Genomic DNA, 26,359 nt, shown 5'->3' on the forward strand with positions numbered 1-26,359 from the left:
AAAAAGCTACAATTCATGTGCGGGTAGTAGATACGATTATCTAGCTTACTGCCTTTATCACTGATCTCGAAAAAAGTGACATCGGCAGATAATATCGACACGAACAAGTACAACGAAAAATATTGTTCTCTGAATTATAATTAGTCCACGGTTTGCTGACTGTAACTTATTTTATAACACGCCACATGCTCATTCCGTGTCGCGATTCGCCAGAATACATCACATACCGAGAAAATATATACGTCTAGTCCCCACCGGATCGACAAAAGTGACGTCAGAGGGTATTTTTGAAAAGCTATTTCCCTAGGGAAATAGTTCTGACCAAATTTGGAAAAATCACGTGACCGTAGTGTCGTCTGCAGCTTTGCAACAATGGCAGGTGACTGGAACGTGATGTGCGCTCGGGATAGGTAACGACACATTCTCTAAAACAGATTTTCCAACATTTTCCAACATTCCAACAGCGGAGGAACTTGAACAGCTCGTCGACGGAAAAGATTGAAGTGCAACTAAGGATGTCGCTAGGTATGCTTAGAATATTTTTTGAAAGAAAGTGGTACCACGTACAACTGAAACCGCTGTGGAAACATCGCCCAGTAAACTTGTCACAATAGATTGTTGCGGTGCAAAATATCAAAGCACATTAAAAACTATATAACAATACAACATGAGCATGTGGTGTGTTATAAAACACCCATAGCCTGGTCTTTATTCGGGCTATAGCGCCCGTCTATTACCCCTCATGGCCGTGTGTTACCAGAAACACATCGCTATAGCCCTCGGCCTACGGCCTCGGGGAATATCGATGTGTTTCTGGTAACACACGGCCCCTCGGGGTAATAGACGGGCGCTACAGCCCTCATGACCAGGCATTAGGTGTTTATTATGGTTATAGCGTAATGTCCACAGTCGAAGTTCACTGTCGGACGCTTAAATCTTTCAAGTTTTATCGTACTCTATTTTGTTACGATATGACGATATAAGGTCTTTTTCCTATATCAGAGACAGTGTCGTTTACATGAATTTCAAAAACTCAGAAGTTCGCATATTGTCTTATGGTGCGGTAAAACATTGCTGTAAGGGACACATGAACGATGTTTTCCTCCATGGTTTTCGTGTGAACGCTGAAAATCTATAGACCTGCCCCCATTTCCTTCCCTCACAAACATTTCTGAGGACACGTCAGCTAATAACAGTAATGTGTACGATTTACGAGGAATATTTGTCAAGTAGGAGCAAAATCAACAGTTGTCTGCTCAGCGGTGGCTAGAAAACTGTGATGCGGTAACAGTATTAAAGCTCGCTAACCCGAATTGCGTAACAGTGCCGGTGAGTAGAGCACGAACATTTATCAAACTTGCAGACTTCTCCGGGCATAGTCATCATAAAATTCAATTTATAATGATTAGAACACGGGCATATTATACACGGCCAGACACATTTCGCAAGATATGCATCTACAGTATCCAAATCGCCGCTGTTTTTAAATTTCCACACGACGGCATTTCTTTGAACAGGTAGAGTCATTACCACCGAGAAATGACCTTTGTACTTATTAGTTCCATGTCGCCGGATAATCAAATTCGTTCACTTTGCAGTCGCTGGACGGACAGTGGCCTCAGGTATTCTTTAAGATTTTGGTGACACAACTATAATGACTCGCACACCTGAGAGAAATCCAATCTTTATATTTGGTGATAACATGTGTGCGGATACATCGGTATTAGTCTATAGCTCGAATTTAATTTTAAAAAATCGGGCTGTGTTTACTCAAGACTTAAATTTGCGATTGCATAGCTCTGTGAACAAGTTTCAAGACACCAATCGCAACAACACAAACTCAAAATGGCTAATTTTACACATATAACTTGTGCGGTCAAAGAGATCGGAGTTTCCACTTCGTTCTCGTCAACGTTTTACTGCATTGACTCTAAGGTTTGATTACATGTAACTATGAAAAACTATTTAGAAACAGTTTGATGTCCCAGTACTTAGAGTTTGATATATTATGTAAATCCATGAAACTCAAGTATCGTGTGCTCCACACAAGAGAATTAAAATACCGTATCAGCGATTTTATTGCTTTGTGATATTGAGCGAAAAAATACTCGAAAATTGCAAATCGAGTCTAATAGAAGGAAAATTGAGTTTTTACTTCAGAATTCTTTGTACAATATTGGCGCGAAATGTGCTCCACGCTATGTGAAACACGAAACTGATATATTCTGGAATGAAATAAAATTGGGAACATTTACTCTTCGGGAATTCATGGAAACAAAAGCATGTTGGAATGAACCGGAAATGCAGAAAAAGAACAATAGACACAAAATTACCCCGTAAAGATGTCATGTGATGTAATCGAGCAGTCAAGATCAAAGTGGAAATATTTTGTTGGATTGCGAAGCTTCTTATCTGTTGACTCCCTTTGTCGACTAGCAGACCATCTACACACGCATTCCTCGGAAATGTATTTAAAGGAATGTCAATTTTAAAAAATGAATGAAAACCCAGCACATGGTTTTCAAAATTGTGAATACAAAATTGATTGTAAAAAATACACATTCCGACTGAACATATGGTTTTTAAATATTGCGGAATATTAAGACAATGGACGTTATCTCTTACCACAGAATTAGCCTCGGGGGCGATATTCGGACTCTCAAAAATTAAGAATGTTTGCAAAAGAAAAGGTCAACAAGATTTAATGGGAGCAAAGCACACGGAACTTTGTACGCTTTAGGGAAAGGCCACACTTAAAATTTATTGCCTTTTCTTAGGCATCTTGGAGCGAATACGCCATGCTTAAGGAGCATTCAATTTTTATGGCCGGGGTGGGCCGGCAAATTCTTCCTGCGCATCATTCAAAATAAGTGAACCCCCTATCCATTGCATCAAAAATTGATGACCCCCCTTTTAAGATGACAAAAAATTCATGACCCCTCCCCTTGCCTGAGTAAAACTGCACATACAAACACTACTGGAAGGGGGGGGGGAAGAATCCAAAAACGATTCTATTTTTAGCTCATATTTGGTATACCAATGTGAGGTTATCTTATAAGCTGAAGTCGGTGGCGTATGTATGTATGTATGTATGTATGTATGTATGTATGTATGTATGTATGTATGTATGTATGTATGTATGTATGTATGTATGTATGTATGTATGTATGTATGTATGTATGTATGTATGTATGTATGTGTGTGTGTGTGTGTGTGTGTGTGTGTATGTGTGTATGTGTGTATGTATGTATGTATGTATGTATGTATGTATGATGTAGGTAGGTAGGTGGGTGGGTAGGTTGTAATAAGGTGACTAGGTAGCTAGGTAGGTTGGTCGTCCACTGATTGTTGCAAAAAAGTGGCCACCAATAGTTCAGAGCTTTTAATATCTCTCTCTCTCTCTCTCTCTCTCTCTCTCTCTCTCTCTCTCTCTCTCTCTCTCTCTCTCTCTCTCTCTCTCTCTCTCTCTCTCTCTCTCTATATATATATATTAAAACTTTGTACGGTATGTGTAATACGTACCCAAAGCGTCTAGGTTTATAAATATCATAACAAATTAAAGAGAAGGAATAAGCTTCGATATAGTTTAGATTGATGGTGAGGTGATCGCGAAATTGACGCAATATGACAGTACTTTGTAGGCTGTCGCGTTGAAGTTGGAGTGAACGCGAAACCCTCATTCAGTAACTAAACGAAAGAGCGACCGTTGGGCCAGTCTGGGTATTGTAATTGTTGGTCAATTATGATGTTTTTTTACTTTTTTTGCGGATTTGATAACCTTTTTGACTTGCTTTCATTCTAGCTGTAATGGGTAGATGTTTCAACGATATGCTACGGCTTAAGAGCGGCAGAGACCTGACTTTCGGTATGTAGGTTAATTGCATCCTGGATAGAGAATAATGATATTATTTCAGGCGACATCACCGTGGCAAGTGACCGAGCAAGTTGATGTCTTCTTGTCAATGATAAATGATCCCCCAGTAAATATTATGAATAAGCTTAACTTATTTGGCATGGTGAAGATTTGTAGACACGTACCCTTGGATACAAATTGAAATGGTTTTCTTTGGGGTCTATATACTCAATCCCTAGCTGTAACGACTGCCTAAGTTACCAGCCGTTGATGATTAGCGTTGTCTGTCACCGTCGATGTTCACTAGCGAAAGGTTTAGTAAAACAGCATCGGGATATTGCACTATAGAGTGACGATCGACGATGACGATTTAGACGAGAAATTTATCACATCGTCAGTTAAAATAAATTCTCTCTCTCTCTCTCTCTCTCTCTCTCTCTCTCTCTCTCTCTCTCTCTCTCTCTCTCTCATTAGTCAGTGTCCTTATCTGTACTTGTCTTTTTCTGCGAGCGACACCAGCAAAGGCTAGTAAGTACTACATTTTCCTTAAATCTATTGCGTGACATTCCCTTGTCATTCAGTCCACGGTTACGTGTGGTTGGATACATAGAGGCCGTCGCTTGGTATGCATAGAATAATAGGTATTCATACCACGCGGCGACCGCTATGTATCCAACCACACGTAACTGTCATTCAGTCCATCAACTGTGTTTCTTCTATGGTTGGCTAATAACAGCACTCGACCATTTACACTTTTCCACATTGCCGTGACAGAATAACGTTATTTTCACAATTATTTCTGATCATAGTTAGGTAGGGTTAAAATTGTCAAAAATGGCAACCATCCATGACCTTTCCCATGTGTCAGATTGAGAGGCAGCGACCAAATTCTAAACGAGTAGTTTTATATCAAATGAAAAGACTGGGGGAATGAAATCCTGCACGATTTATTGCTTCATGTGTGTGTGTGTGTGTGTGTGTGTGTGTGTGTGTGTGTGTGTGTGGTGTGTGTCGAGTTGCAGTATTTTATGTAATGAATACGATAGATTGCAGGATACGAATTCCTTTTAGTTTGCACAATTTCAAATGAGCCGTGAACGTACTTTCAAGAAATACATGCAGGTCCGCAACTCACATCACGCTATCAGTGTGCACCATAATAGGGAAGTTCGCGTTTGACAGGAAGATGAAACAATGAAAACGTTCGGCGTAATGCCACACACCACCTCTTCTATTGGTAATCTCTATACCAGTGCCTCCTATGATAGAGGGACCGAGTTATCCAAACGGTCGACGGTCTACAAGTAACGGTATTTGGTTGACGAAAGAGTCATGTGTACGGTTCCAGGGTTTCATTTAGTCAGTTGGAGAAAACTCGCTACCGCGCCCAAGAAAAAAAAGTATAGGCCCCTAGAAGTTAGAATTCTCTATAGATGTCTCGAAAAAGTGCGTTGGTTGACGTACATAGCAACATTCTTCAATGTAGTGACCATTTTAGAGCAAAACACTGATACATGTTTTCTTTATTTGGTTGCTTTTTTGACAATCATGTTAAGCAGACTGTGTCTTTAATGGCGCCAGCGAAGCTTATCCTGATGAGGAATCCCCTCCAGGTGAGTACCGACCATATTTGCAAGCTAAGCCCAAATTTTCTGATCGTATATAAACCACTTTAACACACAGCATTCTGACAAATCTTTGCTGTTCGGATGATTGCGGCAAGGACAACCTTGAAGACGAAGCACATTACGATGTAGTGACGAGACACATTAATACCCCAAGTGGAAAAGAATTGTCGTTGCGGATTAAATATCTAAGATATGTGGTCTTGACTCTTACCCTTTGAGCGCCAAAGTCAATTTTTGTTGCCCTTATAAAATATACTTCAGTCAATTTTTGTCAGCTTTTTGCCAAAATTTTGATAAAAAAAACTGTGGCTAATGAAATGTTATGTTCATTTCGTCCAAAATTACAGAAAAGTTCATAAAAGTTTGTAAAATGTTACACTAACATTTTGGTGGCAAAAAATACAGCACTCAAAGGGTGTCCACTATCCTCCTCACCGAACAAAGTCATAAATTAAAACTGAATCCTTGAGATCATATACACACAAAAGCTGGTCAAACAATTGGAAAATCGAGTTGTTCATTACTCTTTGAATTTTAATCGATTATCATAATGGTGACTCGATGTAGTTTTATCGCCAAAGAAGTTTTCCGAAAGTAATTTTCTAAGTAAATTATCCCTCGTTTGTTTGTTTCATTTTTGTTTTTAAAATATTTTTGATGTAATCGCATCGCTTTCTCTTCTAAGGGACATGGATACACACATTTGATGTGACAGGGGATGAGAATGACATCACGCTGTCCATCGAAGACTGTATTGATGCTGTCGATGATGACAAATGTGACCAATTGTTCGATTTTGAGGGTAAAAATCTCACCTGGAAGATTAAGTATGACTTAGAGGTGAGTGCCAGAATTATAGAGATGTTTAGTTACATAATTACGTTTCATACGCGTAGCGTCTTTTTCACGTGATAACTGGACGTACCTGTATGTAGAACAGAGGCAAGGAACGGCATACAATACTTTTACACGTACGGAATCATAACTGCGTATAGTAATTTTTAGATTTTCTGGGTGTTTCTGTAAATTTAGGTAAGCACCATCGGAAAATATTGTAAATTAGCAAACACCCGTGCTATGAGAATATTTCCTAGAGTCAGCACAAGTAAGATATACTTGTTATGATTTCCCGACATGAACGAAATGTTGAAATCTCATTACACTATCAGGCACCTCGACAAGATTTCTTTACACCTTATAAATAACTGTATCAGAGAAAAGACCGATGTTATTCGGGGGTAGAACGAGGCCGTAACGTAAAAAAGTTAATGTAAATTTCTATGGAAAATACAGCAAAATCATCGGGAACGCACAACTAACCCCCCCCCCCCCCAATCATACGTAAGCAATGATATGTGTACCCCATTGCGTGCAGCAGACGTACGCGTAATTATGTAAAAGCATCCATCTAAAAAACTTTGGAACTACCTTTTTTGCCAAGGAAATGATACAACCCGCAGTAGTTCATCTATCAATTTTTAAAGGGGCAGATCATTTGTCAACGTTATCTACATGCACATTGGCCAATATGAGTAAAAATTATACGGAAAACAATGGGCTAACAACATGCAACTATACTCAATGTCAGCAACAGCTGATGCGAGAACCAGGGATTAAGGACTGCCCTTTAAACCAATGCTCCCCGACATTTATCCCTAAACAGTTCCAATCATGTTCATTTTCATGGAAAATGACTTCCAATTTTCTCTTTTTCAAATGTTTTCGCTCGTCTATAAGTAACACTGCTATAGTAAATTCGTATAATAAATTGTATAAAAGCTCACTTGGACGCAATGATGCTTCCTTTTAGGTTCTCTGTATTCTCGGACTGATAATCTACACAGTAATATTTCCTTTCATTTAAGGTAGTTCGTGCCTCGAAAATGAACGCCTTAAACTTTTGCTCTAACTTTCCCAAGTAACCTTTCAACCATTCTCTTTCAAATACGGAATAAAAATAGGGGGTCATGGTGAACATTTTTATACCAGAGAAACAAATTACCCAATATTTACCGATATTTGAAATTCAAAATGGTCGCCATTCCTGTATCATATCTCTATGGGGAAAGCAAAATTTCCGATTTTCACAAAACTAAGCCATTGAAAACTTTATTTACTCTGCAAGTTTCAAAATAAGCCCCCAAAAATGCTAGGCCATATGAATATTGTAAAAGTTCTAGAGTTTGAATATCTGTCCCCGATCATACCATAAGTAGATAAAGTTATAATGCATGTATTTTGTATCTCTTTATAGGATGATTGTGACGAAACAAATTTTCGGATGATAATTGATTGCACTCACACTGGCAGTGGTTTTGGTGTACGTATACAGTCACTGCTATTATTCCATCAGTATTATGTCTGTTTGTTTGTTTGTTTGTTTGTCTGTCTGTCTGTCTGTATTTAGTTATTTATTTATTAATGAATGAATTAATTTATTGATGTGGTCTTGTTTTACGAGGGTACCCTGTAGAACTCTAAATACAGTTTATCTCATTCGAGGCCCTCAAGATTACACAAATCCACAGACAAATCGAAAGAATAGAAGAAGTCTTTCTGTTTGTCGGTGACAAATCCAAATTACAACAATCACTGTTAAAAGGATAAATACAAAATTTAAAACAACAAAAAGACACGTAAAGTGCTTCTAAATAAGGAAATCTGTTTTTAAATATGCAAGAGTCTCTGAAGATGTAACTTCCGTTCCTAATTATTCCATTCACGTACTAGCTCCTTGTATATGGACCATGAATTTTTGAAAACATTAAGTCAGATAACATATTCCCACAGGCGCTTGTTAGCGGGTAGTCTGCTAAATAGATCGATTTTCGGCTCGATCTATCGACCTGTTGTCGATATGCCCGCCACTGGAACCTAAATACTCAGTGTGATTTTCGAGGAGATGGTTAAGTTTGTGATCCAATTAGGTATATGCATAGAGAAAGATAGATAGAGTGGCAACGGGTATTGTTTAAGGCGTGAAGCGGTTACGTAACCCATCCATGTTCGCCTCGCCTCAGGTTGCTCTCGCTTCTCTTTTCCGAAGAGTGCCGACCATGAATCCTTCAGTAATTTTCGGATTTTCGCCAATTGTTAAGCGAAAGTATGTTCGGCAAAGTTTGTGCTGTTGTTGTCGTGTGGTGCTGAGCAGAATTGACGTGCTGGCGAAAACGGGAGTTTTTAGAGCTTCAGGAAATGAGTTTTACCGTTTTAAAAATTCCTCTCATAGTTTTTGAATATATAATGAGTGTGTTTGAACCAAATTTGAAAGTCTTTTATCGATACTGTCTGGTTTTACTCAATGGTTTACGGTCAGTCATACCGTCTTTTACACGTGCGTCAAGGAAGGACATGTTTATGAAACTGCTGGCGTGTTATGTTTTGATTGGCGTGAAGCAGTGTTTCTGGCCTGAGAGCTCACAAAGTAACTATGGTTGCTACGCGACTGGCAGTACGATGCCATCTCGTCGTATTTTTTGCATAATCTCGTGTAATTATCAACCACAAACAAAGCCTTCAAAAGTTTAACACCTTTGAAGCTCATTTTAATATGAAAAGCCAATAGTCTACCGAGACGAGCATGGAACAAAAGGCATGCAAGAGTTGCCACTCTGTCTATGTTTCTCTGTGGGTATATGGGAGTGTAGTTCTGAATGTTTTGATTGAGCGCACGGCCATTTGAAAAATTCGGATGGTATATTTTTTGAGTGATTCCGTTGCACACCTTGTGAGTATTTAGGTTGCAGTGGTGAGCATATCGACTACAGGATCAATAGATCGAGGCGAAAATCGATCGATTTAGCAGACTACCCGGCTAACAAGCGCCTGTGCATATATCCTGGAAAACATGTTTACATGATGGCCAAGATTAAACACCCGCTAAGTCCAACAATGCCGAATATAACGAAATCAGGCACACTATAGTTGTAGGATATTTTGGCATCATTTCTGTGGGATATCTCAAAAACTACGTTTTCACTGATGGCGTTTTGGAAGGTTGTGTTACTCTACTCAAATGTTATGTGCACTCAGAATTGAAAAGCTGGTGAGCAGAGATCAGAATTCTGTTGGAACTCGAGCAGTGTTATACCAATAATTTGAAACGCTTTGAATATGCAGCGTTCTGATGTTGGGCTACTATTTGAGGCGGGTCATTGCGGGGTCACGGAATGACCCGCTTCAAACAATGGCCCGACCATCTCTGCAAATATAAACGATTAGATCAGTGTGATTAATTGACCTGATCATAAGAGGGGCTCGTTGTCATTTACAATATTATCAACTTTTATCACCCATGTATTAGACATTTGAAATGTTCGTGTATGTACAAGACCTGAACGAATTCGATCCAGAATTTCAGGGAACTCCATATAAAGTTGAAGTACCAGAAGTAAGTTGGTTTTCTCGAACGTAAAGCAACAATAGCTGTAACGTTTAATTATCTTTTCATTATTTTTCTTTCAAAAAAGAGACCGTTTTCTTCTCCCTAAAGAATGTTGTATTCTTTACAGAGTGTAAGCTTCCTAACATTAACAAGATGCTTTGCTCAATTGTAATGTTCTTAATGATACATTAAAGGGACAAAGTCGGCCATTTTTCATGAATTTTGTTTGATGCAAGATACTTCTTATATTGTTTGACATGTTGAAAGATACTGAATGAATGGGTGACCATGCATATATTCGACCCCGGTTCCAGACACGATACATGAAACCATGGCTAAAATGAATTAATGGTCATGACCATTAATTCATAGCCATGGTTTCATTTAATTTGCTTAAAACCAGGTTCGAATATATGCATGGTCACCCATTCATTCAGTATCTTTCAACATGTCAAACAATATAAGTAGTATCTTGCATCAAACAAAATTAATGAAAAATGGCTGACTTTGTCCCTTTAACTTAGTCTATGCTTCAAATTTGTCATTGACAATGACATTTGAAACTGCACACACAAGCTTACATGCTGCGTCGACATTTTGACACATTTTTGTGAAGGAAATGCAAGTAATTGTAAACAAAGCATAAATAATGTCCTCATTTGTGGTCAAAAGATTCAAGTTGTATCCTATAATGCCACTTGTCTTGCACCTTTGAAATGAAATACGTAGCGTGCTAAGTATGCCTTTGCTAAGTATTATAATCAAAGTAAAACTTAAGTTGCCCACGCGGTAATAGTTGAAAAATGCAAGATTAATTGTAGAACAGAATTTGTCACCATACAAATTTTACCAAACGAAAAGGATTTGTGTACCTACATGTATGATATAAAAACAGGCATGGGATCTCAGAAGTTTCATGGGCTCAAAGGAAGACCAAAATATTTCTTTAATATTACATGACACATGAATATTAATCAGTCTTTTATTAGAGTAGACAAAGCAAGACATTATTCTTAGAATGGACAAATAATATGCATATTCAAGTAACACCATACAATGCTATAGAAAGAACAAATTCAGGAAGTTACACAACAACAAAAATAAAGTTAGAGAAATCTAAACTTGTGAAGTGTAAGTTTGGAATTTTGTGTTGTTGTGACAGGAATGGTTCCAGATGGGTTGTTTTGTTGGACTGTTATGCATCATGAATTGTGTAGGGGTAATGACATGATCAGGTCAAAGTAAGTGAATTTGGTATGATTGACAGCAAAGGTTTGTCAATTCTATGCCTGTGTGTCAAATTTTCCAGTTGTTTTGTCTGAAAAAGCATCTTTCACTGTTGTTTCTATGCTCCCTGGAGCTGAATGCCACAAGCTATAATTGGTTATTAATTATGGTCGGCCCTTCAGAAATCTGTGGATAGAAAAAGAGATATATATTAAAATATTAACTAATTATGATATGTGAAACTCATCAAACTTCAAAAAATGTATTCAATAAATATTACAAAATGTGAGTATGGTGTAAACATAGCATGTTCATTATGCAAAAGTATGTTAAATGCAACTTGGATCAAATCCACTCCGCTAAGTTTTGTTCTTGGCCTTATCACTAAAAGGCATGAAATGTGTAAATGAGCTAATGATAATATGAGACACTCATAAAATTCAAGCATGAATAAAATTACAGCTGCTGAAGGTTAGAAGTCCTATCACATCTTAAGTTACAAATAATATCAGATTCACTTTCGTCATATTCACGAAGCACAGAATTTATTATATGTTTGTAATCAGTAGTACTTGGTCATCACATTTTTACTATGAATAAATCTAAGTATAACTAGAAGTTTAATCAAATGCCTTTTGATACACTTCCTTGTTAAAAAGTTTCATTACATATGCAAATAATCTATTGATTAAAATGTCATAGATTACTGCAACCAACACTATACATATGATCAACAAATAGCAAGGGACCCATTTAAATTGTTGCACTGAATATTGATAAATAGCCTCATTACAAAAATTAATTAACATGAAAATGACCTTGAATCAAGAATCTCACTGTCCGTGAACCATTTATGTGTTGAATGCTACAAATGAAAATGAAAGCCCAGGAAAAGGGAGAATGAAGGGCTACACAATTTACATTTGTGTACATGTAAAATCCGAATCGGGTTAAGTTTAGAACTAGTGAAGTCATTGCCATGGCGTGTTTTTATTGTCTGGCCCGACACCGTTACGCTAAATTACCAGGAGAACACTCACTAGAGGAGTATCATTGTAATATTATATCAAATTGTTGCGCCAAAATCGGATCCATTCAGATGCCGAAGCTGAACTGAACAAAAATTGGAAGCATAAGCTTAATGTAAAGTGTAGCCAAACGGATACGACGACGTTGGATCAATTTTCACTGTTACCTCGCATTCCCCTCCAGGTGGAAAACATTGATAAGTGCATCACAAGGAATAACAAAACGCGGTAAAACCTCGCTTTCATTCCCGTAACTGCGGGAACAGAATTATTTATTCAAAGCATAGACCCTCGTTTTTCTCGAGAGTCTACGTTCAAAGTGAGAATAATGATAAAGCCTACTGGCTACAAAGTCTTCCAAAGCCATGCGTTATTAACAAAGTCTGTTTTCGATGATGTTCACACGGTGACGTCATACAACCTATTACATGCAAAATACGAAATAAAAATTGTTACGAACAACTATCGACAATTTCACAATCTTGCACGAACAAGACATATATCTGAACACAGTGGCGATATCCGACATCGTTCAGGCCTCCGGTGACCAGCCCATGGCCTGCATGGTGTCCAAAAAATATCGATCCGCTAGAGAGACGCGGTATATTCGTGAATGTTCATGACCCCGGGCCGCTATCCATGACTGTGATGTTTGACAGATGTCAAATAAGTGTATCAAAAGTCAAATGCATGAAGCTGACATATTGCTGTGATCGGCAGATTTTAGATAATAACGATAACAGGTAAGATATTTGCAGAGCGAAAAGTTTGGCCGGGTTCTCGGAATTCAGTCTGCTTTACTCAGAAAAAGACCACTAGTCTCTATAGTTACAATGCAAATTTCGGCCTTGACGTGCTCAGTATTCCAATCCGCGGTCTTCGGAGAGACAGAGATTATGAATTGAACTTTGTCTCCCTACGCAAGCAATAACAAAAATCACCGTGTGTGTTGATTTTCCGCATTCGACACCATCGCTCGATCGTGTTTTACTGTCGTCGTGTCTAACGTTGCAATCGTGATTTCATTTGCAGCATGGACGTCTTTTCTACGTTTATGATTAAGGCTCAATGGATGGTTTAGCTGCTGTTTATTTTATTTTACGCAAGAGGTTTTTAGCTTGCTTGTAAGTTTCGTCTGAAAACGCGATCACGGTTAATACAAGAGTTTCTCTAAGCCTCTACTTTCACTTAAATGCCAGTATCAATGTTTTTGCTGCTAGCGGTTTCATATAAGGTGCAATATTTTCACCGTTGTCTGCGTTTTGATTTCGACTACACAGCTTTTAAAGGAATTTGTTTTGGCGTACGCGGTTGCTGCTACATGTAGCTGGTTTGCCAAAATGTTTGTTTCACGTTCATTACACGCCCTGTACAGGACAAACTGCCGAAGTATATTGCATCAATTTTACAATCACTTCACCAATGCAACCATATAACGTTTTATTCATTCAATTCACTGTTTTAAATGTCCGCGGAGATTTAGCGACTCAAATTCTGCGGGTCTGATATAAAACATGGCAAGAATAAAAACATCGAATTACAAAAACGATAACAGTCAAAGATCGAGCTGTGAACGCGAACCGAGCACACAGCTCCTTGTAAAATAACATAAAATAACATTTAAAGTGGTAAGCTGGAGAGAGAGAGAGAGAGAGAGAGAGAGAGAGAGAGAGAGAGAGAGAGAGAGAGAGATGAACTGGTAACTCTATCGTATCTTTCTCACGTTGATATACCTACTACAAAGATACCATAAAAAGCCGATCGACCTTTTCCACTGAACACTGAAACGCAAACATTCAAACGAAATAACACAAACTCAATTTTATTTTTGGAGCCTGGGGCAATCTATAAAGCTGTATAAAGCAAAATCTGTATTGAGGAAAGGGGTGTAGAGCTATTTTCGTTCTAGCGAAAACATCAACTTGGAAACGGCAACGGAATAAATATCGCATTTGAAGTTATCGGCGCTATCTATGGTTACTTTATTTGCAGTCCTGTGATCAGATGCGACACCTCACACTCTGAAAGAGCCATAAAATTACTTACCTGCTGTATGTTCAAAACATATCACTGTATTGCCCTCAAAGAAAGCTACGTAATACACTGTCATAGTCATACCGATCACGGCTAGCACGTTGTCAGCCGTTGGATCAACTCTCTTCACCTGTTTTGTCACGACGACGCTGACTGCATGCGCTTGCGCACTTGATGTTGCACTCGATCTAGAGCTCGACCGTTTTGTACTTTAAGGTGGTGTATAACATTTTTGTCTATAGGACATTGTCACCGAGGTAGTAGACAACAAAGGGACTATTCAAAAGTAGCCATGGCATAGGATTACATGTAGAAATGTCAGAAAACATACTTAACTTGGAATACAGTCAATTTCCTGAAACGTCCACAAATGATTCATTGAAAGATGCTTCATTGAAACAAATACCATCCCATATCATGCTTTATTTTTAGAGAATGTGATGATTTAGGTTTTGCTATGAAAAGCCGCTGATGCAAAAATCCTGACTTAGCACTTTTTTCCACAAGTTTCAATATATTAAATAGGTGGCATCTTTGTTATTGGATCAGTAACTTCATATCTGATGTTTACATCGGAAAGACTATACATGTACTGATTAAATAACAATATTTTATCCACCATGGCTATTGTTTTCTAACACGATTGGAACTAATTTGGGATAATTGGATTTTCATATTTTCAAATTTCTCAAAAGTGTTAGGTGCCCTATAGCTGAATGTTGCGATATTACAAAATACTCATAAAAAACAAGTGTGTAACTAAAAAAGAAAAGTAGATGAGATTACATTTGAAGATTGAATCGACATTACTTCATCATTCAATTATCTCAAATTACTTCGATCGTGTTTTCTTTATAAGGGTCAAATTTGCAATATAGTCGTGTATAGTGTTTGGTACTCAAAATCATGGGGTAATTTGTGATTTAATGTAAATTATTTCAAAAAGCAGAATGACAACACCAATTTTTCTGGTCATAATATAATTCTCACCCTCCCAGCTAAAACATATGTGATTTCAAGAAAAAATGACGATATTTTTGGAATTGGGAAGTCTTCAACCTGAATTCAATAATAAATAAAAGTGTTCTACGCCATTATTGGCTGTTTAATTGGGGGCTATGGATAATTAAAACAATGGCATGGCAAACGCAACTTCCACATTTAGCGGAGAGGGTTTGGCTATATTTCGATTATCGTGTGCAAAAATTGCACTACATGTTTTTTTTATCGCAACATCTTGCTACACCTTTTTATGTATTACAAAATATCGCTTTATTATTTTGCATGTACCAGGCATGACATGCACTGGCACTACACCATTCTTTGACATACTTGTGGTTCAGTGCACGTTTAAAATAACGTACCAATCATTTGGAAACACTGTTTCAATTCATTTCATTCTATTGGTTGCGTCATCTCAAGTTTGCGCTGAACAAAGATTGAATTTAATCGGGATACGCCAGGGTGATGGGAGTGTATGTTTGATTTCATAGCGACGTAATAAATTATTACTGATTGTAGGTATGCTGATACAGAGTTTAGATTTTCACACTTCCTAACTTTCGTTTAGGAGGGGTTGAGGGCAACACAATTAGTTTTGTTTACCGTGCACAAGCTTTAATTATCCACGGCCTCTTTTAGGCGATTACCCTTTTTATGATTTAGGTTTGCTGTCACAAAATAGACATGAACACGCTATTATGAGCAATATAAGACACGTACATTAGAAAGATTGCTAAATTTTGTGAAGGTTTTGACCATGGGTAATTTTGCCTGACATATTCACAGTATTGTATTTATGGTATTTACACTAGATATGAAATGAAAGTGCTCCTGTGTTATTGTATATGTTGCTGTTGTCTGTAATTTGACACTTTTCTCCAAGGTTATGCCATTACATCTTAACTTGATTGAAATGCTTATATTTAACATCACTAGCAATATCCATTGTGTATAGCTTCAATTTAATATCTAAATTGTGAAAGGTCGGAAAATATGCGAAGTACAAATTAGATGTGAAATTGCAAAATTTCCTTCATTTCTACCATAACGGTCCTTCCAGGTAAGGTAGTTAAATGTGCAAATCAGCATATATAGGTGACATCAAAATGCTAAATGTCTTTCACTGCGGTACGTAATCATATCATCAAAATAGCAAAATTCTTAAACTGTTGTCATATTCTTCCTTCATTCCTTCTTGTCCCTAATTGGTAAAAGCATTTAATGTGCAAACTACCAAAATGCAGATTTAAAACTGCTACATGACCATATTAGTGTCGTATCATAGAATCGTCAATGTACATGGCATTTTGTCGACTTTGGTCGTCTATACAGATATATATTCCTAATTAGGAAAGTCTCTTAAATACGTTAGTTACTTATTAGTATTAGTTTTGTAAAAATGCTAAATGACTTTCACTTATGTTATAGCAGAGTATTTTCAATAGCAAGTTTTGTCAACTTTGGTCCGGTCAATCCAGATGTATAATAATCGCAATCATACCAATCCATAATCCAATAACACTAGGTCAGAATTCGTAGGACAGTAGTTGTAACACAAAACAGCACAGAACAGACAGTAAATAGACGGTACACAAACAAAGTCAAATTCATGAAAGAAAGATATATGGACCTCTGGCCAGAAGACCAAGAAGTGATGTCAGGTGTTTCGAAAATACTAAGCGTATCCTGCCCCACATGTGGCACCCGTCCTGTATTTGTAATGAAGAAAGTTAATTACATATACAAACAAACAGTATCATTGTCATAATTCTTAAACAGACAAACAAAAAGACAAACACATATACAGACATACACAGAGAATTAAAAACATCAGTACCACAATAGCTAATTCGAATGAAAACACAAGCTAAAAATCCTAGTCATGTTAATTCTATCTATCAAAGTCCTGTGTGCCCCACTCCTCATAATTTAGTGCATCCTCCCTTGCTATGTAAATGAGCAAAAATGAGCAAAAATAAGTCAAAATATTACTTCAAAAATTAATTTTAGCTTAACTATGCAACCCACATCCTCCAAAACCTAATCAGATCTAGTTTCTATCCTAAAGATTCTGTGTACCTAATTACGTGGCATTTGATGCAGAAGTTTGAGAGATATCGACGACACAAATCCATAACACACACACACACAGACATATTACAGACACACATACAGACTAACACACGCCACCCTATGACAGAGGCCCACTTAGGTGGGCTACGCCCACCGCGTGGGCCAAAAACGAATAAAATTTGCATATTTCAAATTTTGATGATTTTTTCGCACTTTTCTCATAATTACAATCAGTATTTTTCTCTTAAACAGTCCGTCTTATAGCAATTAAATTTGGTTTGTAAGGTCAAAGCGATGACGTTATTCAGTTTCGTTCAAATGACGGTTTAATTTGCATATGGAAATTTTTAGACTAATTTTTTTATTTTTTTGTCAAAACATTGTTTTCCCTGATAAAGTTGAATATGTAACTTGTTAGGGATACCGTCATTGATTATTACTACTTTAGTATTTTGCATGAAAGAAAATATAAATTTATGCATTTTCTCGGTACAAAGTTTATGCAACTTGTTATATTCACACCCGGTTTGAAGTATATTTATTACATAATCGAATGCATATCTATAGACAATTCCTCTCAGCCTGTCAGTGATTCCAATATTTCAGCAATAATGAACTTCTCCAGGCCAATGATGGATGAAAGCAAACTTTGCACAACATAATTTACGAGGCGAAGCCGAGTAGATTGTGGAGTGTTAAGTTTGCCTGAGTCCATTATTGGCTGGGCGGAGGTACATAATTGCTATTATTTTATAGTTTTGGCTATGGCAGTGAATTTGTAGATGTAGAAAACATCAAGGGCCACAATGCTGGATAATCGGATACATTATCAGTGATAATCTGGGCGATGACGTCACAAATTCACTGGTATTGATAAGGGAGCCTTCAGTAATTACAGGGGGGTGGGCCGGGGGAATTTCGCGAACACCTGTACCGTAAAATGTGACCCTCCCCCTATCCTCCTGTCTAAAATGTGACCCTCCCCTTGTCCGACATTCTAAAACTTGACCCTCCCCCCCCCAACCACTGCGGTATTCTCCCCGGGAATAACTAAAACAGTATCAGCTAATTTACATAACAATTGGTTCAATTGTTATGTTAGGGACAAATTACAGAGGGGAGGGCTGGTGTTTTTGGAGGGACAGTCACAATTTATCACGCAAGAATTTTTGAAGAGATATGATATTTCATACAGTTTAGGAAGGGTCACCATATTTTGTGCAAATATAAGAAGGCAAGATGTAGCTGATTTAGTGCTTCATCCAAAAATATCAAATCATAATACATGGAGTCTATCAGGCAAATTATTGACAATTTACCCCCACAAAAATGCTATATCTGTATTTTATGTATGTTTGATAATGTATTTAAATGTACTTTGCTTGAATAGGGAAGTAAAATGTGTATTTGTGTACAAGAAATTGATTTCTGAATTTCATCTAAAAAGTTGGTTCACTATCCATGGTGTTTATGATGAAATTATGAATAGTTTTTTTCCTAATTCAAAAATAGGTAAATCTTCACATTTGTGTACTCTTGATTATTGATATTAATTTTCTTAATTAGACTAGAGTGGTTACAAGTCTATGGTTGCGTAAGAAATTTGATTTTGGAATTTCACCAAAATGTCATTCAATACACTATGCATTGGGGTCTATGATGAAACTATGAATAATTTTTTTTCAGTACAAAATTAGATAAATCTGTGCATTTATGTATGCTTGATTATTTAGATTATTGTTCTTGATTAGACTACAGTGGTTACAAGTCTATGGTTGTGCAAGAAATATGATTTCGGAATTTCACCAAAATGTCCATACACTATGCATTGGGGTCTATGATGAAACTATGAATATTTTTTTTCAGTACAAAATTAGATAAATCTGTGCATTTATGTATGCTTGATTATTCACATTATTGTTCTTGATAAGACTAGAGTGGTTACAAGTCCATGGTTGTTCAAGAAATTTGATTTTGGAATTTCACCAAAATGTCGATTCACTATGCATTGGGGTCTATGATGAAACTATGAATAATTTTTTTTCAATACAAAATTAGATAAATCTGTGCATTTATGTATGCTTGATTATTCACATTATTGTTCTTGATAAGACTAGAGTGGTTACAAGTCCATGGTTGTTCAAGAAATTTGATTTTGGAATTTCACCAAAATGTCGATTCACTATGCATTGGGGTCTATGATGAAACTATGAATATTTTTTTTTTCAGTACAAAATTAGATAAATCTGTGCATTTATGTATGCTTGATTATTCACATTATTGTTCTTGATAAGACTAGAGTGGTTACAAGTCCATGGTTGTGCAAGAAATTTGATTTTGGAATTTCACCAAAATGTCGATTCACTATGCATTGGGGTCTATGATGAAACTATGAATAATTTTTTTTCAATACAAAATTAGATAAATCTGTGCATTTATGTATGCTTGATTATTAAGATTATTGTTCTTGATTAGACTAGAGTGGTTACAAGTCTATGGTTGTGTAAGAAATTTGATTTTGGAATCTTACCAAAATGTCAATTCACTATGCATGGCGGTCTATAAGTGTGTGCGTATTTTGTTGGTGATTTCCTATTCAGGAAATATCACACGGACAATCAAAGTTTTGGCCATAATATCAGCTTCTGTCAAAAGTGACCCTCCCCCCAAGATAGGTTTATAAAAAGTGACCCTCCCCCTTGAACTGTTTTCTAAAAAGTGACCCTCCCCCCAATTCCCCCGGCCCACCCCCCTGTAATTACTGAAGGCTCCCAAAGCTGGAATGTAATGTAAGGTATATTCTAGACCCTGTAGGGTGACTGGGTCAATGAGTACATTTAGCAAAAAATCATCAAAATTCACAGCGGAGCTATATCGGCTGCCGCTTGTCTTGATTCACGAACTATTGAGGCTTAATTTGAAAAATCCCTCTTGTGTGAATGTAACGGATGGTACATGTACCCGTCTTCCAAATTCCAGGAGAGCGCGATCGCGGGGTTGTACACGCTTCATACACGTCTGACTGGCTTCATAAAAAATCATGTTTTATCTTCCAGTTGACACATACCGGCCAATCAGTATACCGTGTCTCCGTCGATGACGAAGACTGTACCGACTCAACGTTCGATTACATAGTGATCGATGTAAGTATTTACCAAGCAAGGCAGCAGGCATATTTAATACGTGAATGATGTCAACTTATAAAACATCCCAAAACAATCGACCCTTATTGCAATCTTAGAATGCGATGCATGAGTGTCGATTGTTTTTATGGACGTTTTACGTTGTCTTATCGACATTCTTAGTAATTCTTGAATGAATTTGTTCAGAATTTATTTTGATATTCGGGGCACAAAGAATTGTCTCCAATTTGATATTCATAAGGTACCTATAAACATCTTTTGTATGCGGTAACAATGCGAATGTACAGCTGTTTATGATTTTCATCAAATTTCAGTAGTGATAAACCGTTACCGTATTCACACGAAGAATTTGTTCCTGTTTGTGGTTTAATTGTTATCGTGATCATCGTTTGATTGTCAAACAGGCCGTCGTTGGCAACGGAATGCGACCCACCCTTGTTCTCGATAACTACAAACTTTTATAGCAAAAACAAGCTGAGCGAGCTGGCGTTGTTTATTCGCAATAGCAGTGTAGGCTTCGCCCGGTACGACTGTTGAAGATAATTAGTCAAGGCGTAACAGAGAGAGCAGAAGTTCGTAGAGAACGAGGATGTGTGTGGGAGTCTGGGTACTCATCAGAATAGTATAAGTCCCCATCATCATCATCATCATCATCATCATCATCATCATCATCATCAGGGGGAGATAGGGAAAGCTTCAAATCGTGGCGGGAGGGCACTCATTAAAGCCTAGTATTTTCCCTTCCACAGTTTTGATTTTGTTCCAAATACGTTAGAAGAGTGTAACTATGTAGTAAATGAAAATACCTATTGTTACAGTGTCTCAAAATTTGTTGATTGGCTGCCCCTGTACACCACCACCACCACCACCATCGTCATTATACGTTTTAAGTAATTGTTATTAAGATACAATCATAATACCTTAATACTGATGCTAATTTTTTCCAGGATGACGGTCCTAGCAGTTTTTCTTTCAGGACAGTGAATACACCTGAAATTATTACAACAGCACCACTTGACTACGAAACAGAACCACAGATCAACGTGACGTTGTATACCGATGTGAGTATCGCAAAGTTTCAGGTGATATTGCATTTCAATTAAGGCAGAATAATTTATGGACACTCAAAATTTTACAACAATTTCCGGTTCTACCGCATGTGGGGGTTCATTTTGAAGCTCTCGGAGTAACTGAAGATTTTACTGGCTTATTTTTGTGAAAATCGAAAATTTAATTTTCCCCTCATCGAGTTAACAGGGTTTACGGCCATTTTGAATTTCAAGTTTCGGTTGATATTGGGTGATTTGTGCTGCACACACTCTCCTTAATTTGCACTTGATCGACAAGATCCCATATGTTGAGTAAAGAATATCTTCGTGTTGTTTCAGGATAAAAGAGGCCGTAATTCAACAACCATACTAGACGTAACTCTTTTAGATGAAGATGACATGACGCCGATATTCAACCAAGTGACATACGTCACCGAAGTATACGAGAACGAGGTTGGGGTGACTATAGATATCAATAACCTATTGGCCTATGATCAAGATCTTGCTATAAACGAGAACGTGTATTATAGCTTCGACGGTAAGGAATATCGTTGTATCATCAAACAGTGTCATCAAACTCGTTTTAGAACGTGTACGTATATGTTTTTCCCTCGGCCCTCGGTATCAGCCATGCAGTCTGGCTTTATAAGAATGGAATGATTGACACTGCAAATCGGCGAGAAGTCCAAAACTAACATAATAAAACCTCCACCCTAAAAAAAATTAACATCAGCCGATCAAAAATGCCTTAAAATGTCGATTGTACTGGTAACTGCATTTGACTAATATACGCCAAATCTTGGCGAAAATTCACTAAGGCAATTTTCCGCATTCTCGTTGCCAGTCGGCTGTTTGAATGTGTACTTTCATGCCCATAATCCTTTGCTCTGGAATAATTCCCAATGGGATGATCTCAGATGACCTTTGACTTGCTTCATATATCTCAGCAACTATAAGGGCTAGAGAGCTGGTTTTGTTGGATAATAACCATTATGAGACAAAATGTTTCCTCCGAATGAGTATGTATGGTATTATATTTTGGACTGTTCCAGAGGGCTCTTGACTATTGCTGTAGAGTATGGGGTAATGAAACAGAATAAAAAAAATTGATGAAGTTTTCATTCTCCAGAAACGAGCATTGTGTGAATTTTTTGAACTTACTTTCGATTATAGCATATCATATGGAGGGGTAAGGATCAAACATTCTCAGTGCATACAAAGTGTATAAATTCTTTTGGTTGCAAACTACCATCGCGCTTGGGCCCCAGTAACGCTGCTTGTGGCTTTAGTTAGTTGCATTAATGTTGGTCCAACCAGGGTCTTGATCAATGGCTTCGTCCGTATCATATTCATTTAATACAACTTGGAAGCCAGCTTCAAAACATTCAACCTTCGAGACAATATAGTGCTCCACATCGTGTGCGCAGAATTCGACGGACAGCATTTGTTTGTGAAAATCAATATAAGCTTATCTATGAAAGAACATTGAATTGGTAAATTTCAGAACTGCAACGCAAACACAGGTTCATTGGTTTTCCGCTCTACTCGTATTTATTCAAATCACACAATTTGTTTACAGACCAAAATAGGACCAATGATTTCATGTTAGAAAATGGACATCTTGCCATTGAAAGTAGCAATGCGACCATCACAGTCATCGAGGCATTCGACAGGGAAGCTTCGCCGGGTGGCCAGATGTCCTTCACACTGAGGGTAAGACGAAATGAAATATTATTAGGAGAGGAGCAAAACTACTGTCTCTGCTGCTACACAATTATTTGTGCAAAGTAACAAGCATTTGGTGGGTTTTTGTTACGTTTTTCTGCAATATAATATTTTATATGTAAACTCGAGAAAATGTCTCTGTGTTTGCAGAATGTCACATTGTTGCCTTATGTGAATTATTGACGTGACAGACAAGCGTCTGCTTTGATTTTTGTAGTGATAACAACCAAGAAATTATACATGTAAAACTTGCATATTGTGTAGAATTTTCCGTACCGCCTACCTGTTAAAAAATGTTAGTGGCCTCTGAACAAATAATTTTATAAGTGTTGTCCAATATATGAATCGAATATTCGAATTTAGAATCGGAGATTAGGATGTTAGCAGGCTGAAGTTGTTCAAATGTCTTGTGCCTACAGTATTTGTAATTGATGTAACAATCTAAGGGCAAGTTAGCAGTGAGGAAATTAGAAAACATAGGTAAGCAAGTTTTTTTATATTATTATATAATTTCCCTCGTAAGAGAAAGCTACATCATAGACGAAATTATTACACCATCAAGATGATCAATTTGAGAACATGCGTTAGGTTGTACTTCTGAGGGGGTTGTCTTTACAGATTTCTGAACTTCAACCTATTCCAGGCTGCGCAGAACAACACCAAAGGATACGAATTGTACGCATATCGAGACACACAGGCATTGCTGACTGTCACCATTCTAGATGTCAACGACCATCCGCCAAAGTTTGAAACATTCATGTTCGAAGAGACGACTATGGATGGAGAGGTAAGGATACCATCCAAAATCGAAATTTGGTCGCTCAAGATCGTTCACCAAATCAGTCCAAATATATTGCTGAGATTCTTATTGTTTTTAATTTTGATATTAAATAATCATAATATTTTTGTAAGAATTAAATTGCATACAAGAATCGCGTATGACGGTACGGAAATCATTGCATACATATCAGTAACATATCATTTCAATACCCTGAATGACCTTCCTCAACGGTAGTTTCGGTGATGAGCAACAAGTTTGAATACTTTGTAACAGCCACATGTTTGCACGATATTGTTTTCGAAATTGAAAATGTCGGATATGAAACAAAGAAACTTTCCATTTTTCTCATGGAGTTGGTAGACCTGTGAATACTGCACGCATTACCCCCCCCCCCCCCTCCCAAATTGCCACGATATAAGACCACGCAGAGCGGCGATACCACAATACACAAAAGAATAGATGGCGAATTCGAATGCTTTAAAGATAGTGCGCATGCGTGATGAATTTGTGATGAAAGTATGATAGAGAACGAAAGTTGCATGCATAATGAACATTTATATAATATTCCACTCATGCCGTATCAACACACCTACACGTGTACACCAATATAATATTTCACCAATATAATATGAAGTGCGCAGTAGAGAATCCAGTTGATGCTGGAATGCTTGTCAGACACGATTACTGGGTGAATGATGTGTTAAATGTTGGGTAAATTATTACATACCGGGGTAATACAAATCACACAATGAAAGATTTGACTTTAGCGCGTCGACAGACGACCCGGTAATTGATATGTCGGATTCCATGTGAAATATACACGTTGGCTCTGGCCTAGTGTTGCATTCCCGTCAATAACTATACTACTGTGTGACCATTCATATTTGCATGTCTATCTGTCCTTCTCCCCCGACAACAGCCGATATTTTACGCGGAAGAGATGCGTGAAAATTCGACATTCGTTGGGAGAGTGTTCACTACAGATGAAGACATTGGAATCAATGCCAATGTGACCTATGCAATTAAAGGTAAATATAAAATCCGCCCAAACCTGTGTGCTTGTTGATTCTGTCATCCAATAAATTGATATTGTTTGATTGGTCATTTTGAAAAGCTGAAAATTGAACTTGTGTTGCTAAACCGATATGCTCCGTTTTTTTGTTTTTGACAGTAGAAATGTCACTAAAGTTGTGGAGAGTAAGTTTATGCATTTATTTCATGATTAGTGCATATTACGATAAACTCCTCTCTCTCTCTCTCTCTCTCTCTCTCTCTCTCTCTCTCTCTCTCTCTCTCTCTCTCTCAAGCTGGCAACGAGGATGGGCTTTTCAAAATTGACGCCACCAGTGGCCGCATATTCACCGATGCGACTCTGGATTACTCTGAGAAGAAAGAACACACCTTGACGATATCGGCTGCCAACATCTATGCTGACATCAACAGTGACGTCAAAACTTTCATCGACGTCACAGTCAAGGTCACAGATGTCAATAACCACGCCCCACAGTTCACAAATGCACCTTATACAGAGACAATCTCCAGTCAGTCGCATGTTGGTTTCTCAATTCTGACGGTTGAAACAACAGACGAGGACGAGGTAAGAACACTAAAGCTCCGTCTGCTATAACTTCTGACTTGTAAGTCCCCTATGATTTACTCATAACTCAGACATTATCAACCAATTTTATTCAAAGTTGGTATAAGGACATTGACTTTAAGTATGCATGTCTATTGGTTTCACAATCCAATGCAAAATGGCTGCCTGGTGGTCATTTTGATACTTTTTTTCATGTACAGAGCCATAACTCAGACTGATTTGCACCAATATTATTCAAAGTTGGTGCATGGATATTGACCTATGTCATACATATGCACATCAATTTGTTTCACGACATGTAGCAGTATCATGTCAATATTGAATTTCGTAATTAGGCTGATATGTCAAAAAATGCTGCATTAAATTTCGTGAAACTTCTGCTTTAACAGTGAATATAGACATTTATCAGTGTCATGTTAATGAAATTGTAATCGGATAAGTAATGAACTTTCCTAATTAGAGTGATATGTCCACAAATACTGCATCAAATTTGATGAAGCTTAGTACAAATTTTGATCCCATAGTGTCATAAGTACAATTAAATGACACATAGCGGTATTGTTTAAATTAATTGCTAATTTGCATTTACATGATGAATTTTTGTTTTTAGGGTGAATGTCCAGAAGCACTGCATCAAACTTTATGAAATATGGTACCGGTGATAATCTGTCAGTGTTATGATAGGATGCAAAAATGTTTGGCAACATCCTGTCAATTAGTTACTAATTGACTCATTTAATGACCTTTTGTAATTAGGATGGCGGCCTACATTGGTTTTATGTTTTCACCACCATGAAACTCATACTTGGCCATTAAGCCCCATCTCTATCACAGT

The 26,359-nt window shown here is 37.4% G+C and overlaps 1 protein-coding gene and 1 long non-coding RNA gene across 2 annotated transcripts; both read left to right on the forward strand.

The window, feature by feature from the left end:
• The first annotated feature begins 3,799 nt into the window (after positions 1–3,799).
• Positions 3,800–6,306, forward strand: LOC139122587 (uncharacterized). The gene is made up of 4 exons (XR_011549502.1): positions 3,800–3,865; positions 4,328–4,381; positions 5,413–5,466; positions 6,167–6,306. It is a non-coding gene; the product is annotated as an uncharacterized lncRNA (long non-coding RNA).
• A 3,483-nt stretch (positions 6,307–9,789) lies between these two features.
• LOC139123331 (cadherin-9-like) lies at positions 9,790–24,642 on the forward strand. Its single transcript, XM_070689486.1, has 7 exons — positions 9,790–9,871; positions 20,286–20,372; positions 21,320–21,433; positions 21,761–21,959; positions 23,001–23,134; positions 23,790–23,933; positions 24,562–24,642. The coding sequence occupies exons 1-7, from the start codon at positions 9,794–9,796 to the stop codon at positions 24,640–24,642; spliced, it is 837 nt and encodes a 278-aa protein (XP_070545587.1). The 5' UTR covers positions 9,790–9,793.
• The last annotated feature ends 1,717 nt before the right edge of the window (positions 24,643–26,359 follow it).

This window comes from Ptychodera flava, chromosome 22, assembly GCF_041260155.1.
Source record: "Ptychodera flava strain L36383 chromosome 22, AS_Pfla_20210202, whole genome shotgun sequence".
NCBI lineage: Eukaryota > Metazoa > Hemichordata > Enteropneusta > Ptychoderidae > Ptychodera > Ptychodera flava.

Coding starts and splice junctions, on each gene's coding strand:
- LOC139123331 (XM_070689486.1), top strand. CDS start 9,794: ATGTTCGTGTATGTACAAGACCTGAACGAATTCGATCCAGAATTTCAG. Junction 9,872..20,285: donor ATAAAGTTGAAGTACCAGAA/GTAAGTTGGTTT, acceptor TTTATCTTCCAG/TTGACACATACCGGCCAATC. Junction 21,434..21,760: donor ACGTGACGTTGTATACCGAT/GTGAGTATCGCA, acceptor GTGTTGTTTCAG/GATAAAAGAGGCCGTAATTC.